This window comes from Calonectris borealis, chromosome 8 (genome assembly GCF_964195595.1).
Source record: "Calonectris borealis chromosome 8, bCalBor7.hap1.2, whole genome shotgun sequence".
Classification (NCBI taxonomy): Eukaryota; Metazoa; Chordata; class Aves; order Procellariiformes; family Procellariidae; genus Calonectris; species Calonectris borealis.
In genome coordinates, this window is record NC_134319.1 from 1,826,226 (window position 1) to 1,844,367 (window position 18,142).

General features: G+C 38.7%; 1 protein-coding gene across 3 annotated transcripts; it reads left to right on the forward strand.

The window, feature by feature from the left end:
• The first annotated feature begins 1,581 nt into the window (after positions 1-1,581).
• Positions 1,582-15,734, forward strand: DEPDC1 (DEP domain containing 1). Of its 3 annotated transcripts, none has more exons than XM_075155537.1 (12): positions 1,582-1,673; positions 2,569-2,834; positions 3,497-3,647; positions 4,879-4,997; positions 5,426-5,556; positions 5,883-5,930; positions 9,229-9,369; positions 9,861-10,739; positions 11,373-11,545; positions 12,521-12,697; positions 12,978-13,163; positions 15,181-15,734. In XM_075155537.1, exons 1-12 carry the CDS (start codon positions 1,626-1,628, stop codon positions 15,319-15,321), a joined length of 2,460 nt encoding a protein of 819 aa, XP_075011638.1. In that variant the 5' UTR covers positions 1,582-1,625; the 3' UTR covers positions 15,322-15,734. The 3 variants fall into 3 exon arrangements, with proteins under 3 accessions (XP_075011638.1, XP_075011639.1, XP_075011640.1); XM_075155538.1 differs by having other exon boundaries at positions 9,888-10,739; XM_075155539.1 differs by lacking the exon at positions 9,861-10,739.
• The last annotated feature ends 2,408 nt before the right edge of the window (positions 15,735-18,142 follow it).

The following is an 18,142-nucleotide window of genomic DNA, read 5'->3' on the forward strand; positions in this document are numbered from 1 at the left end:
GTAAGTGATGAAGAGCACCTCTGAAGTTTTTGCATCTAGTGAGAGAATCCACATCTTTCTTCTTCTAATCAGATGCAAAATATAAGTGAAATAACACAGCTTCACTGAATTTTGACTTGCTATACTGACTCATTATGTCAACAACTGCTGGCTTACCAGCAGGTGCTACAGCTCACAGATCTGATATAAGTTATTAGGAGACAGCTTTGACTGGCTCCTGCAACTAATTTCTTAAGCACATAAAAGCAGAATGGCCATCCCCCCTTCAGCAGAGTATGTAGTTGAGAAAGTGGTTTTGTCAGTGCTGTTCTAGTTCTGGGTGTGCTGGGAGGCGCTACCTAGGTTGCTATGTGTTTTGGCTTTCTATTTCTGTTCTTCTTCCTGAGTTACAGGTTTGGGTCTTACTGTTTAAATCCACTTGTTACGCTGGTGTGTTTTCTCACAGTGGTGATGTTTTTATCCCTTCTTATAAAAGCGTCTGAGGTATTTGCATGTCTTTATTGACTATAAAATAAGTTTAAGGGATGAGCCTAAAATGTCTGAGCAATGGATAGCTGTATCAAGATGAGATAAAACACTCATGGGGTATTTATAGGTCCCAGGTTACAAGTATACTTGGTCTACAGGCCCTGAGAAAGAACGCTTTTAAAAAAAAAAAAAACCACACTGCATAAACTAAGCTATTGCAATGTTTGTTATGTTGTTTGTGGGGTTGTTTTGGGATTTTTTTTTTTTGGGGGGGTGTCTCTATTGTAACTGTAGCTGTAGGAAATCTACAGGATGTGACAGGGTAGTTGAGAGAATGTGCTTTCTTCTGAAAGCAGTGAGCATCTGTGTTCACGCAGTTGTGTGTAGGCTATGTGCTAGTTTCACAGGACCTTGGAAATGTGTAAGCCACACCTGCCTCTTGAAGTGTTGTCTGTGAAAATGCTCTGAAAACAGAGTTAAGTCCTGTAACACAAGTTGGATTTTATTCCCCTCATCTTCATCTTAACAAATAACTGAGGTGAGTTTCTGAGATGATAGAAACTTTCAAACCTCTGTTCAGGACTGACCTGTGGCCGTTGTATGTGCTTGTACGTGGCTTCTACCACACTCTGCTACTTCATGCCCGCAGGGAAGGCGGGTATCTCGGCCCTCAGCGAGGGATACTGTCGTTGCCTGAGCATCTCCCGTGCAGGCCGTGACGCTGCTGCCACCGGGCAAAGCCAAACCGAGCGGTATGAAGCGGCCTGGCCCTCTGAGGGACAGCTTAGGTCAGTCGATGGCGCAGGGAGAGAGCAGTGAATTAAAAAGTCCACCAGTAAAGGCCTGACGAATGCCGCGATAGCTCTGCGCTGCTTGGGAGACATCCGTCTCCCCATTCGGAGGGCACGGGCCGGCGGGTCTGCAACACCCGCCTGCCGAGGCTCCCGCACGCCCGCCGCGCTTCCCGCCCTTCCCCTCAGGGCGCCGCCGCCCGCCCCGGCGCCTGCGTCATGTGAGGCGGCACGTGCCCGCCCGGCTGGCCCAATCCGCTTCCGCGGGCGGCTCGCGGAGCGAATTCAAACCGCGGTGCGGCCGTTGAGCTGTGCGGCGGTGGGCGCCCACCCTCCCCGGCGGCCGGAGGGGCTGCGCCGAGCGACATGGAGGGCCGGCCGGCCGCCCCGGGGCCCTACCGCGCCACCAAGCTGGTGAGGACGCTGGGCCGGGGGTGCGGAGCCGGCCGGGGCGGCCTGGCGGCGGGCTCTGGTTTTCGGGCTGGCTCGGTGCGTGTTTGTGGGGCGGGAGGAAGAAAGGCGGCTGTTGCCGCGGCCCCCGGGCCTCTCCTCAGCCCGGGCCTCTGCCTCGCGCGTAAAGCACAAATTAATATTAACCTTTCCGAGCCCCCACGGTCAGGTAAAATTCCGGCGTGCCCGGAGCAGTGTCTGGCCGTTGAGCTTTCGGGGTGGCCGCGCTCGCTGCTTTCAGAGTGCCACGCGTGGAAACCTGGGGGACAGGAGGTGGCCCTCTGTTCCCCGCGACCGCTGTCACGCAACATACGCTGTCCTGCGGCCGTGGCGGTCCCTCGCTCCTTGAAAATTGGGCGGCAGCTTAGTAAGAGGAGCCCGCTAATTATAGCGTGTCATCTAATTCTGCGCGAGCAAATAGGAAAGGAAGAAAATACTTTAAAATTTAAACTTGGTGTTTATGTACTCGGACAGGTGGATTCATCTCATGTCTGAGAGCTGCTCCAAATTTGAAGGCAGTGGTGTGACAGTGCCTCAGGAAACCGAGTTGATGTAAACGCTGGGCATGTGCCAAGCGGGTCGATAAAGCTCGTTATGTTTGTGAAGCTCTAACCTTATTTTCAGTTACAGAAGAATGAGATAAAAACCTAAATGAAATGTTTATGTATTTTTTAATCTGAACTTTAATGTTTCTATATTAATACTGCTACATTATTTAGTGTAACTATCTATATTTGTTAGTATTAATATTGTGATTTCATTTATATGCTTATTACTATAAAATTGTTTCAATTGATACTTAAAATGATCAACTTCAGGCTTTAATCTTACATTCTCTGCTGTTTTGTTTCCCATGCAGTGGAATGAAATTACAAAATATTTCCGAGCAGGCATGCCATTAAGGAAACACAGGCAACATTTCAAAAAACATGGAAGCTGTTTTAGTGCGTCAGAAGCTGTAGACTGGCTCCATGAAGTATTAAGGAATAACAGTAACTTTGGTCCTGAAGTTACTAGGCAGCAGACTGTTCAGTTATTAAGAAAGTTTCTCAAGAATCATGTAATTGAAGATATAAAAGGGAGATGGGGATCTGAAAATTTAGAAGACAATGGTGCACTATACAGGTACTGAAATGAACACCACTTAACAGAGCTCTTCAGGTTGAGAACTTTATTTAAAAATCTTAATGCCCAGATTCTCAAAAATGTCTTGCTTTGGGTTGAGCGATTGGGCCAAAAATTAATTATTAGCACCATTTTACTCCACTCTCCGTTTTACTTTAACTTGTAGTATAGACCATACATCCTGTATGCTGAGGGCTGTTTCCATGCTTTCGTCTAGCCCAGTTTTTCACTGGCATGTGTACTACACTCAGGTGCTTTGGGGGGGAGCTGAGGAGAATTTATTGTAGTAGCTCCATGCTGTGCTACCAGTCCTATGTTTACTTCTCTTGTACATTTTACAGAAAGTCTAAGTGGGAAACGGTCTTTCCTAAGCTCTTAAATTAAAGGTATTAGTGGCCCTCACTTCTCAAATTCTGCTCTCAGAGCTGTATAAATACATGAATATCTTCAACTTGACTTTGGAATCAAGAAAAGTAGCCCAAAGCTCATTTATAGTATGCTAATGTTAAACAGTGTTCGAAAGAGAAAATCTCAGCATTTTTCTTCTTACTTTCCTGAATCTTTTCAGAATCTTATGGAATCACACTGATAAGGTATGGTTGTGACTTCTTGTATTTCTAATCTATTCTAAATGTATTTAACATTTCTCCTATTCATTACAGATTTCCTTCAACATCTCCAGTTAAACCTCTACCAAGCTTATGTCCACCAAAAGAGAACTTGGAAAACTTCTCTAGAGACAAAGAAAGACTTTTTAAACTGCCACATTTATCCAGGAGAACTTTTAAAAAACATGAGTTACTACAGTCTCTGGTAATAACTTATGTTTCTTACATAATTACAGTTTCCATGTATTTTTCTTTATTCTTTTAAAAAAAAAAAAACAAACAAACAACTAGAAGCAATCATCTTTTAGTGACACTGGTCTGTTTGGTATTCATCCCTTCTAGCTTAAGAAATTGGTAGGTTCTTCTAGACAGTGAAATAGAACATTTATATAAGCATAATAGAAAGATACAGCTATATTTTATAATGAAGTGTCTTGGTGATGTGTGCTGTTTCTCTTCTTCAGTGTACAAAAAGAGATTTTATTAAATAACCTGCAACTATTCAAACATGTAAAATCATAGCTGTAACTGTAACATGGCATTTTTGAAATACTGGCAGAAAGTGAAAGGGATTATGCATTTGACAGAAGAAATTAAGTATGCTCTTAAAACTATATGAAGCTGTTTCTTCTAAACTTATTGGCAATAGTTTGTGGGGAAGAGAAATGGGAGGTAGAATGTTATTAAAGCAGCCACGTTATTTAATCAGAAAGAAAGGTCATTTGACACATATGCACCCCCATTGCAGTATAGGGCTAATTTTGCATCAATATGATCTGAAATTACATAGAGTTTTAATTGTGTATATATGTGTAAGCAATTGAGCATCTTAGGTCATCAGTATGGGAGGTTTGTGGTTTTTTTTTTTCTTTTGGATTGTTTTGTTTGTTTTTTCTCCTTCAGTGCAGAATTATCCCTGCTACAGTACTTTAAAGTAAAGCCCCACTTTAAAGGAGGGCTGGAAAGTGGAGTTCTAGAAATGATCTGGACAATATGTATTTGTTGAAACTTAATATATTTTCTGTTTAGGACAAATAAAAGGCACAAATTATTTAACTGTTCTGCTTACTTTTTGAAAAAGATTGAATGCGAGTGTTTGGCCCCCTATTTTGAGATTGTGTGTGTGCATACTTTCTGAATTTAGGTTGCGATTCTAAAGCAGAATACTTCACTTACTAATACGTTTGGATTTGATGTGTTTCTACCTTTTAAATTGCTGACTTCTGAGTTGATCAGGTCTTCTTTCGTAGTGTCCTCTTTTGCTTTTTAGTTGGGTATGCTTACATTTCAGTGCTGAGACTGTTAAGGTTACTCCCTGGATCATAGTTTGGAATTTAATGTTCCGCAGAACACCCTATACTAAGAACAATTTTTACTTGATTTTGAATTATCTTAAGAGGCTTGTTTACCTTATGGTATAAACCACTCATTTTCAGGAAAATTTAGAAAAAACAAACCCTGATATAATAGAAGAAAACAAGGAAGACACACTGCATAGGAAGGAAATAAGCCAGGAATATGTGCAAGAAACTTGGAGAAATATCATTCTAATACAGTAAGTAATACATTATAAAAAGCACCTTCTCATATATGTGCTTTGTGTATGTAATGGCCCGATGAAGCTTTTGGCTTGCAAATTCTTTTGAAATTTTTAAAATTATGTTTTAAGTTGAATATTTTTACTGTTACCTACATACGCTTTCTAATGTATTTCTTAACATTGGATTGTTGCATTTAAGAAATGTATTGACATTTATTGTTGTTGAAGTATATTTTAAGTACCATAGATGCGCTTTCTTACTGATTTCTGGTGTTTGTCCCAGGAAAAACTGTGTCCTAAAATTGTCCTTGTGGAAGTGAGAATTTATTAAACAGCAAACTAGCTTATCAAGTAACTGTTGTTTGAATAGATATGGAAAGTACTTGTTTTCATTCATTACTAGCAAACCTTTTAGACAACATCTGCTCTCTTACTCCCCACAGTTTGCAAACCATTTTAGGCCTCCCATCTTTGGAAGAAGTTTTGCAGCCAACACAGATAGTTCCTGAGTATGTCATGTACAACATGACTAACACGAGCAAACATGGTGTTGTTATTTTGCAGAACAAATCGGGTAAGATTTTTTTTTTCTGCTTTTGCTTAAAGATTCTGTATGGTGTAATTGCAACAAACAATAAATAATAATTAAAGTAGAATGTTTCATAGTCTGTCTTTTATACTTTTTTCCCAAACTACAGTACAGTTCAGTATATTTGTCTAGAAGGTTTTGTAGGTGTATTGCATTCACTTTTAAATTACAAGTGTAGCAATATTTAAAATTAGTTTTAAATTTGATCTTTTGTATTTGAGGTATTATTTAATACATGTGTGCCATTATTTGTATTAGTTATTAAGTCTTTGGGCTTATATATAAGTAATGTACTTGTTTGTTTATTTTAGAAGACCTCCCTCACTGGGTGTTGTCAGCTATGAAATGTCTCGCATACTGTAAGTCACTGAATAGCTTTTAAGTTCCAGAAACCTATTTTGAGAGTTGAAAGTGAAATATACTTGCATGTTAAGATCAATTGTGATGTTTCATTTTGGAAATTCAAATGATCTAAGTGCCTGGAGATGCGAAGAAGCAATGACAGCATTCCATATCAAATTATTGCACAGAAATGCAACATAAAAGAGTTAAAGATATTATATTTCAGGTAATCAAGATATCAGCCTTTCAGTGGTCTAGCTAGTTACCCTGCTTTTAGGCTGCATCATCTGATTCTGCGTATGAATTTTTGGCAACATGAACAGATTTAATTAGTGGAAGAAGAGGGGCTTCAGTGTTCCTTAATCCATGAAACGTACAGGAGAACAGTTAATGTACAGTTAATTAAACTCTGTAAGCTTTCAGTGGAAACATGCTGTCCAAGGCCATGAAAAAGCTAAGGACTGGTTTTTTACGAGAATAATTCCTATTAACAAAGAGTCAGGCAGGGAAAAAAACCTGTGTGGTTTCTTCTAATGCAGTTTTTCAGGAGTAAAGGGACTTTCCTTTTCCGGTTATTGGCTTTGAGCTGGACTAAAACATTTCCTACATTTCATATTAAACTGGGGAGGCCAATTCACAGAACACCAGTTAGTTTTTTATTTGTCTTAGAAGAAATAAAACAAAATTTTGCAAAGAGTTTGGGATAAAAGCATGCTCTTATAGTCAGCTTTATGGTCTACTAAATTTGTCATGACAACAGAAGGAAGAGTTCCACTCATTTGTTCCTGGATCCTGGACTTGGAGTATAGCTCCTCTGGTACCTCCTTATCTGCTTCCCCACCTTTTTCTCCAAACGATCTTTAGAAAAAGCTTATGCTTAAAACCCCGTAAGACACCTTTTGTAGTTAGAGTTCAGCTGTGGAAAACGAAGGCCTTCAATGTCTTGTGAATCACTGCCTAGTAGATGAGATGGATTTTTAAAGTCAGACATTTTGGCTGTTAAATGTGTTTTGTGACAACTGAACTTTCATTGTTTGCAGACTGAGCGTCAGTCTGCACTCATCTCTTGTTTTGGTATTAATATATGAAATACCAAGCAGCAAAACTGAAAGTGGTTACAACTTACAGAAGACTTAGTGCTTCTGTTTTGTTTTCTTTGTGTATTTGCTTAAATGTAAAATTTAGAAAGGCATGATGTTAAATCTTAAACTTTAGAAAAGAAGAATCAGTTACCTAAGGCATCAGTGTTATGTGTACTTGAGCAGCTGCCTTGGGACTACCAGCAAAGTATTTACTGTGGAGTAATACAAATAACACAGGCTTTCACCTATTGGGCGAGGAAAAAAAAAGTACTTTCACAGTGAACCTAATGAAGTTCAGTTTCTAATGGCTCAATCTGATATGGATTCTCTTGCTAATAAAGGAGGTTTTTTTGTTCTTCAACATGTGCTGTAGCAGACCTGTGTGGTATTAATAGTCTCTCCTTTACAGTGCCATTGATTTTTATGAAACTTCACATAATCTAACTGTCTTTGAGGCGTCCTTTGTCAGATGTGTTTGAAATTGTGTTACAAACACATACAGATCATGATTATGTAAGCTTTGCATTTCTGTGAAACAGGCTTTGAAAAGATTCTGGAGAAGCAGAGGACAATTAGACTGACTTTTTCTTTTTTTTCAAGACTGCCTCACTAAATGGCTAACAGGACATGCTGGAGTTAGATGAGCGCCTCTCAAATGAAATTGGAGATTATGAGCTCTTTTCATACGTGTGCTTGCCCTGCTGTTTAGCTCTTGCCCCTATTCCTGGCAATCTCCTTCATCAGCTCCTCTCAAAGCTATACTAGCTATAACGTGGTTGGATGGCGTGTGTTATACATCTGCATATATCTCTAGCTGCTCAGTGGAACTGTGGTAGGGGTCTGTGCAGGGTTAGTGTGACTTCAGAAGTTCAGTTTGCATCATATGCTCTTGTGAAAATGACCCTTTGTTTTTTTCTTCAACATGACCCTCTTTCTTCAACTGCATTCCCAAATACATAGAGCCTCTTATATGAAGAGCGCTATTGGGAAAAGCAGGACAGGGAAGAGCTTGGTGAGTGGATTTAAATCAAAGTGGAAAATATAGCTGAGCACTGGTCTTTGAGCGTTTCAATACCTTAATTCCCACATCAGTCCTGTATTTAGAACTAATAGGTCTTTGTATTCATAAAATGAAAACTGCAAGCAAGCTTTCTGGTTTTTTGAATTCTCAATTTCTAATTTGAGTGAATTGGTTCAAGTGGAGATTTTATCTCTGCACCTGCTAGCTATACTGTAACCAAATGCTTAAGGCGGTAGTTACTTTGCACAATGAAAACTAAAAATACTACGCTGGCAGGGGGAATACTGCTCTACTATATTTTTAGTGTGGTGTGTGGTAATGTGATTACGATTATAAAGTTTGATCATGTCAAAAGTTAAATTTTCTCTGGCTCTATGTGCAATTAAAACTGCCAATTCATTAGAATTGGCTTTGTAAGGTAGCTTATTTCATTTATAAGAGTTCAGTGGAGTATGATAACATTAGGGTTAAAAGATCTACACAATGTCAAATTTCATTCGTACCAGGACTCCTTTCATTCATTCTTTTTCTTGTCTGTAGCAACGTGGGCAAGGTTTATTAGTCAGATCTCTTATATTATTGGCTTGCTCATCTGTCCACTTCTGAAGAAAATTAGTTGTGTGTAGCTGTGACTCACCATAGGATTAGCAGTGAACAAAACTTTCTCTTGGTGAACCTTTTGAATAGAGGAGTTGAAAAGAGGAGGTCCCCACAAAGGGAAGACACTGACCAGCTCTGTTTGGCCTATGCGTAAAGCAATATGTATATATTGGCTGGCTTCTCAGCTTGCACATTCTTCAAAGTTGGTTATAGCTTGAGTTTCTTCTTGATCTAGAAGCTAGAGCTCCCTGTGGGAGAACTGGGATTCCTGTAGTTTGGAAATGAAGGAAAATACTAAGAGTTTGTTATTATTTTGCTGAGGAACCTCTAAAGGGCATAAATGAGTTTTCATTTATCTTCTTGGTGTGGAATATCTTATTGAAACTGAGCACAACTCAGTGGCTACATAGAATATTTTACAGTATTTTTGCTTACAAATGGTACAGTGCTGAACTAAACAAAATATTTGTGTATTGCTGACATGGTTCTTTTCTTGTGAAACAGTCATTCCTACAAGAATAAACTTATGTTGATTTTTTTTTTTTTTAATTTATTTTATAATGGAATTGTGAAATATTTTTTTGTGAATTTTCTTTCTTCACCTCTTTTTAGGGCCTAGAAACAATGACATGAGCCAACCAACTTACAGTGGGTTTGAACGGGATGTATTCAGAACAGTTGCTGATTACTTCCTCAATCTCCCAGAACCATTACTTACTTTTGAATACTATGAACTTTTTGTTAATATTTTAGGTATGTATGAATTTAGAAATAATCAGTGCAAGCTATAAGTTTATATCAACTGGGAAACAAATCTGTAATTCAAAGCAGACCTTGACCCCTAATCTGTATGGCAGCTTGAATCTGAGGAAGATCGTCGCTATCATTCTCTATTACAATATTAATTGAAATGCAGTTCTGTCTCATAATATCCTATATAAATTGCTGTCTGAGCTAACATTGTAAATATACAATAACCATAATTTAAAAATATGTGCTCGTTCCTGTCTGTTCCTCACTATTGCAGTGTGTTAACTTCCTTTATTCTTGCATGTTGGTTGCAGTTACCTTGTTAGATTGCTTTTGGACTGAGTTAAATTTTTCTTAATTTTACTAACTGAGTCAACTATAAATTAGTGTCTTATATTTGTTGTCTTCTCTGTTCAATTAGCAACTTTATTTCTTTCTGAACTTGTTCATTTTCATACCACTTGCATCTTAATTTATATTTCATTTTCTGATAGTTATGTGTGGCTACATCACAATTCCAGATATATGCAGTGGAAAACATTCTGTCCAAGATGAGAAATGTGACCCACAACCTTCAAAAATTCTTCACTTGAACTCTTTCAAATCAACTGAATGTCTTCTTTTAACCCTACTTCGCAAAGAGCCCGACAAAAAAAAGAGAGAATATGAAGCTTCCAGGAAGTCTTCTTCAGAAGAGCTAACTATTCAAAAACAATGTGCAAAGAAATTGCAGCAATGTAAACTGACATGTAAACAAGGCAGTGCTGATAATTGGATAGGAGGAAGTTGTCAAAATCTTTCAGGTTTCAGGAACGAACAAGATCCACCTCTAAAATTTAGGACAAGATGTTACTCTTTGGAAAGAATTGGAGATACTCCTTCAAGTGTATGTAATAAAGGAAAATCTGATTCCCTCAGGCAGACTGATGTGAACGCCATCCTGGGCCCAAGAAGTAGAAAACAGTCGCTATCATGTGAGCATAAAGCTAATTCTGTATTGGAGGTTGGTTTGAATAATACATGTCAAAAACAAACCCATGGTGTCAAGAGAGTGTCTGCCTCCACTCTTCAGGATAAAGAGCTGTTTAATGAAAATCACGGGTCGAAGCAAATACGCAGGTCTCTGAGTTTACTTGGCAAGAGGAACTCCAGAAGTTGTGCTAGCATTAACATACCCGTTGCTGAAATCACAGTAAAGCCAAGGTCTCAACTTTGTGGGCAAGGAAAACCAAATACCTCTGGTGTGGCTTCTTCAGTGGACATCAGGACTGAGGTTTCTGATACCACCGTCAAAAAGCGACTCTGCAAAAGTACCATAGAACTCTCAGAATACTCTTTCACTCACTCTTCTTATATGTTGACTGGCACGCAAAGTAAGATGGCTTTCTAAAGCATGTTGTATTGGCTTATTGTGTTGACTAACTAATCTCTGCTTCCTTAATCTTTGGCACTGTTGCTAGGTTTTTTGATATGCTTATAACATGATCTGTGGGTTTTTTTAAAAAAAAAAAATTCTGTTTGCTAAATTGCACTGTTTAAAGGTAGCCCGTTGTACCTCTGCTAACAAATAGTAGCATGTAGTATCTTTGGAGTCTTAAACTTGATGTGTCAGTAATTCATCTTTCTGTTCAGGTAAGTGATAAGTAATTCTGACCTAGACACTGTCCAAGAGTGAGGCAGAGAATTTGCACAGACCTGCCTATTGGAGATGTCTTTTTCTGGTCTTTGAAACAACGCATTTTCTGGAAATACTTCTGGGAATAACATTAGTGTAATTTCTTAATTGTATTATGTTCTTAATTGTACCAGCAGTTTATCATAATGAAGCAAGTTGAAGATGACCACACAAAAAAGGACCACATAACATTATCTACTATGTTACAGCTGATTTCTATGAAACATAGATTATCATCATTGAAAAAAATGAAATTTCTTGTACTGAGATAAAAATACCCTGAAGGTTGGTTCAAATCGTAATGACAGCTGTCTTTACAATTAACTTGTAGATCTCCTTCAGCCTCATTTAGAAAGAATTGCTGTTGAAGCACTACAGATATGTTGTTTGTTGCTTCCACCACCAAATCGTAGAAAGATTCAGCTCCTAATGCGTATGATCTCTCGAATCAGTGAAAACGTTGATATGCCACGACTGCATGATGCAATGGGAACACGTTCTTTGGTAAGGGAATCATAAGTGCAGCTTATCTATTGTTTTAAGAACATGGATGAAGTAATGCTGAGAATACAGCAGTAATTCTGTACTTGAGGTTCTTGTCTCATTGCAATTAAATAGCGATTAATGGGCAGATTTTTCATCTGTAGAATATTTACAAAAATCTGACTTGAAGCAAGCACTTTCTTGCCTCCATCCTAATGTATTTCAAATATTGGTGTTGCTTTTGTTTATTTTGGGAGGAGAAGGGAAATGATTTCTTAAAAGCATGCAAATGATTGTTTAGTCTGATTTCTCACCCAACAGCCATTTAACTTAAAAGGTGTTGGTAAAGTGCCTGCAGAAAATGTTTCTTGGGCTAAATATTTGTGTATTGTGAAGTTATGACAAAAACAGTTCCAAAGAAGTAAATTGGCTGCCTAGTGGTTTTAAAGAACTAGCTTCAAGGTCTGAATTCAAGCTTTCATTGGAACAACTAAAGATTTTTTGTCAAACATTATTAGGTAAAACAACAAAGTACCTGTACATGGTAACTTAAAATAAGCCTACTAAAAGCTGGAAATACGAAAGCTGTAAAAATGTTTTTTAAAGCTATTTAAAACTGGATCTTGGTGTGCATTAGATCTTAGCTAGGTTGGTTCTGCAGGTTTTTTTATCATCTCACTTGTCTCAAGATGGCTAATTGAAGATGTATACTTTTCTACAGGGGAAAACTTTTTCTTATTATTGTCTCTTTAAAATATGTATTTCTTAATTGAAAGTACTGTTCAATTAAAAAAAAAAGTACAAGGCTAATGTTATAAGAAATTACGTTATTTCAGATGAGGAAAAAATTATAATCAGTTTTCGCTTGACCAGTGGTGCAGGCAAGAGAGATTGCAATGAAAGTTGGTATTGGAAAATTTGTTGTGCTGCTGTGTAGACTGGAAAGAAGGCAAATCTCTCAACTTCGTGTACTAATGATCTGCTAAACACTTCTAGATGATACAGACTTTTTCTCGATGCGTGCTATGCTGCGCAGAAGAAGTAGATCTCGATGAGCTACTTTCTACACGATTAGTTTCATTCCTAATGGACCATCAACAAGAAGTATTTAAAGTACCAACTTACCTGCAGGTTGCAGTGCGAGATCACATAGAATACATGAAGATGGCTCAGGTTGGTGGCGTGATAGAAGTTTAAGTTCATTTGCTAACTGCAGAGTATTTGTTAGTTCTGAAGGTGGGATGGGAAAACCGCAAATAAAACCACTGTATTTTGAATGCAAACTTTCATTAAACTGTTGGTGCGATTATAGATATTAGCTATGTTATAATGTTTCGTAACTTGTGATGTCACTGTAAGTTAGTATGTTTGGATGTTTGTTAGGTACCTTCTTACTGAAATAGTACATAATCGTTAGAGTATATGCAGATCCCTTCTTCAACTCTTGTTTCAGTGCAAATATCCAAAGGAAGAAATTTGTGCCATATTGCCAACATATTCATACTGCAAACAAATAACTCCTCAGGAGTTTGAAGAACAAAAGGTTTCTACCTCTCAAGCTGCAGTGGCAGAGCTCTTAGAGAACATTATCAAAGATAAAAACTTGTCTGTGAAAGACAAAAGGAAAAAGTTAAAACAGGTAAGAAACTTGGTGGATATTTCATCTACTTATGAAAATGCCTTTGTGAGGGAAGGATCTCAGTCACCAAGCCCTGGTACGGAACAAGAGCAGACTGTATAGAGAGAAATGCTTGTTTTGTAGAAGAGAGCTATTGGATTATTTTGATTGCATGCTCTGGTTGGGATTTTAAAGACAGCGTCTAATACAGCATTTGATACTGTCTGGCAGCAGTGGTGTTCAAACAATGGTTTAAAACCAGTATAAAATTATTCTGAGATACTGCTCTCCATCAAATAATACGTGATAGAATTATAGCATGGTTTCTTGTGGTGCACTGGCTATACAAATTTCCATTACAATGCCATAGGTGGGCTTAAAATCAAAACGTGATAAAAGCAGTGATTTTTTGCTTTAAGAGGTCAAGCTTTATCTGTTCACAATTCTGAAACGTTCTTTTCTGTGGACTTCTTTGTGTTTTGTAACATGTATATCGCTCAAGATTATCTGGCACTTCTATGGCCTACTAACATATTGCCTAATACTGAAGCTAAAATACAGCAATTCTGGCAGGATTTAATACTGGAGGGTTTTTTTCTTTTTCAGAAAACCTTTGGCAAGTGTTTCTGACCAATTGAATAATATTGTGCTTGTCCTAGAATCTCCTAAGTGAGTCTTGTGACTCAAATTTGAAAAAGCAGCTTTTCAGAGCAAGCACATTTCTTTCTCTTTGGTGCTCCTCCCCCAGCTTCTGCAACACTGACTTTTCATATGTGTTGTGAAAACTTTCTGGTCCTGTAAAAGTGAAGGCTGGCCTTTTGTTCAAGTTCATTAAAACTTCCTGCATGTAAAGAAGAGTAGTTAATTACAGTCGATTAAAACTTGGAAGCAGTAAGAAGTGATACACAGCAGCACTATAAGCACATGAAGCAGGGAGAAAGGAAATAAACTAAAATCCTCTAGTAGTAAACCTGAAGTATGTTCTTAAATTTTTGATGATTTCCTACCAAAGTCCAGAAGCAGCTTGTACTGTAAGGGCCACATGTTAGCAAAGTTTATTTTTAAAATTCGCAGAGCTGTATCGTTCTAGTCTTGCACTTGTGCTGGGATAGCTAGTGGTGTGATAAATCACAACTTTTTGGAGCGATTATTCAGTTTTGATACTTTGACTTGGGGAAAGCCAAATACATGGCACTTTCTAGAGGGTTAGGTCCGACTTGGGTTATCACCAAAAGTTACAAATGGTGTCGTTTTCAGGTTAAATCAATCAATAAAGCTTTCTGCTGTATGTACCATTATTCTTTCCTGAGGCCTTACATAGGAAACAGGGTAAAATGCCAAAAACATGTCTCTGAAGCCAGATATTTTTGTTTAGTTGTATGTCTGCAGGAATTGAAAAATAACTCCCTTGGTTAAGTAGTAAGCTTTCCTGAGAGAATACCTTCAAAATCTGCTGAATCTTAACTTTCATTTAGGTAGAACATTCATCACTGTGATTCTTGAACGACAGCTTTCCAAGCATCAGCAGAAAAGATACCGATGCTGGCTGGACAGCGTGGCTTCACATGGGTGGCTACCACGCCTTGCTTGGGGGTGGAACGCCGCTCACGCTGTTCAGACAATGCGCGGCATTGCTGTTCCTCAGCTGATGAACAGCGTGGTGAGCAGCTGCAGGCTGCCATGGCAAGTGGAGATCCAGGCAGTTAGAACAGGACGCTGTTTGCTCCTAGCGCTATTCCAGTCACAACAGCTAAAAATCCTTGGGAATAAAATGAGATTAGAAGCTTTTCTCATTTCAGCGGAAGATGAAGTGCCTGACAAAATTTCTATTTGACTCATTGTTATCAGTTGTGAACTGGTAAGCACAAAGGGCTACAGCTTTGGTCAAGTGTCACAGCAGAGTCACTTTACATGCCGATAGCCTTGCTCCTCTTGCTGTTACGCATCCTTACAAGATGATTCATGCTCAAGCCCTGCACAGCTGGAGTTTTGGTGGAGTCTGATACTTTATTTTAATTTTTGCTTTTATGTTTTCTAGTTTCAGAAGGAATACCCTCTGATCTACCAGAACAGATTTCCAACTACAGAAAATGAAGCAATGCTATTTGAGAACAAACCTACCATCAAACAACCAATGCTTAGCCTAAGAAAACCAAGATTTCGTAGCCTAAGGTACTAATTTCACCACACTTCAGCTACTTATTTATTTGATGGATGTATGTATGAATAATATACCAAAGGGCACTTGCTACAGAAATTTGATGGTGGCTGTGTGTGTGTAGAAGGAGGAAATGTTTACATGGACACTAAGCTGAAAGGTGCCAAAATAACTTTTCTTTTTTTTGTGCAGATAACTTTTGAATGACTGCTAAGAGAGAAATAAATATTTATCTGTTTACAAATTATTACAATATATTGTGCTCAGTAAAATAAATGTGAAAATAAGCATGAGGCCATTAGTAACCAAAAATTTGTATATGATTTTCATATGGGAAACTAATGATATGCATATTGTAACATTTTTAACGTCTGTTCAGGAATTCGTTTATTATAGTTTGTGTCGGTTTTTAAACGTCTGTATGTTGTGAATAAGTGCCTTCCTTGTATTCTCAAAATATGTGCCTTTAAACAAAACAATGTTTGAGTTTGGGACTAATTTAAAAATTGGTTCTGTTGTTTCCAAAGGAGCCAGAAATTCACCATAAATAAATGTTTATCTGACTCCGTAAAATACTTCTGTTCAACTTATCTCTAAAATTCACATAAGCTTTTGTATATTTATTTATATGAAAAGTCTTAGGTATATTTCTGACATTTTCATGGAAAACTTATTTTGGATCCATTGGTATACTTCTCAAAATAATAGAAGTGATGGATGATATGTGAAGTGACAACAAATAGAATCAGAATACACTGAATTTCCCCATTTTGTTTCCAGAGTTCGGGGTTTGCTTATTGATTCTGATGGGGCTAAGGCTCCCCACAAGAATCTAAGGGTGTGTGAGTATTTCTGTGAGAGAACAACTCAAAGTAAGTGTTTTCATAAAGGAGGTCCCAGCTCAATATTTAGATAGATATGCTCCAGGCAAAAAAAGTCACTAGTGGTGAATGATCTTAGTGTTTACTACTGGACTTGGAGAGAAATGGGTGCTTTTCTTCCCCATATTTGTATCCATCAAAAAAGAAGCCTGAAATCCTTTTGTTTGTTTTCCCAAACAGACACTGATAACACGTAGGGGTAAAGCCTGGGCAGTCAAGGGAATTTTAAATAAGATTTAATGAAAAAAAATCCTGTTCCTCTTAACAGGGTAAAAATAATGTAGTATAGCAAAAAGATGGATGAACCTTTAAGGATTCAATGAAACATTGTTTATATTAAGAGTATTGTCGTTTTGGAAAGATGTGATTTGGAACTATAGTCGGAGGATATGCCAAGCACGAGCTCTACCATGAGACCTGTGGATATTGCTGCTTGCAATCTGGAAACATGACCATTATGTACTGGAATGATTTCAAGTTATGTGTATGATAAGGTTTTTATAGGACGTGTCCTGCAAGTAGGAGCATTAATGGATCTGCCTCTTGGTCTGAACGCAACTCTCATCACCTTGTCATCTCAGTCCAAGGAGAGGAGAATGTGGTAACGGGGGTTAGAAACAGTGCTGGTGAGGGTGTAATCAGTTGGTAAGTAACGCAGCTGAACTGACTAAATTAATTTGATATATGGCAGTGTTGTGGTTTAACCCCAGCTGGCAACTAAACCCCACCCAGCCCCTCACTCACTCCACCCCCCCGGTGGGATGGGGGAGAGAATTGGAAGGGTAAAAGTGAGAAAACTTATGGGTTGAGATAAAGACAGTTTAACAGGTAAAGCAAAAGCCGTGTGTGCAAGCAAAGCAAAACAAGGAATTCATTCACTGCTTCCTATCGGCAGGCGAGTGTTCAACCATCTCCAGGAACGCAGGGCTCCGTCACGCGTAACGGTGACTTGGGAAGACAAACGCCATCACTCTGTACGTCCCCCCCTTCCTTCTTCTTCCCCCAGCTCTATATGCTGAGCATGATGCCATATGGTATGGAATGTCCCTTTGGTCAGTTGGGGTCAGCTGTCCCAGCTGTGATCTCTCCCAGCTTCTTGTGCACCCCCAGCCTGCTCACTGGTGGGTGGGGTGAGGAGCAGAAAAGGCCTTGACTGTGTGCAAGCCCTGCTCAGCAGTAATGAAAACATCCTTGTGTGTTCTCAACACTGTTACCAGCACAAATCCAAAACGCAGCCTCATACCAGCTACTATGGAGAAAATTAATTCTATCCCAGCCAAAACCAGAACAGGCAGCTAAAGGTCCTCAGAGGAAATAAGGCCACCATGTAAAATATAATTTCTGTAAATTCTCTTGTTAATATACAGTATTTTTTGTATATTCCAATACTGTGCTAAAGTAAGGAGTACATAAGGAACAATGTATATCTCCTTTATGTAAGCACTGGTTGTGCTGGACTCTCTGTTAGCCATATATATGCAATTCAGGGTCTCGAATGTTACTGTTCGCATGTTGCTGTGCTTGAGCTTCTCAGGTTGGCCTGATCACTTGCCAGGCCCACAGTCCCAGCTGTGACCTGTCCCTCGCTTCACCTAACTGATATTCAGGTGGACTTCTCGCGGTGTAATGCTTTCATAACGCTCTTCAGTTGAAGGTTTCTTTAAGCTCGTGTATCGCAATCAATAGCGTGCCATACACTGAAACCATTCTGCATTTGGAACAGTGTCAAAATTGATTTTTGTTGTGAGGAATTTGTGTCCGTGTTACACTTCAGTTGTAATAATGCTTCTAGATAAGTCTTAGACTATCTGCTTATTTTGGCTGTGTTTGCAGGAAAATGGAAAGGATGCACTGCAAGCACTGGGCTGCAGAAGAAGGTACCTTTGAAGTCTAACTTTGCACTTTAAGGGTTTTTTTATTAAGCGGTTTTGTCCTTTATGGAATCAGATATTTTAGAGATG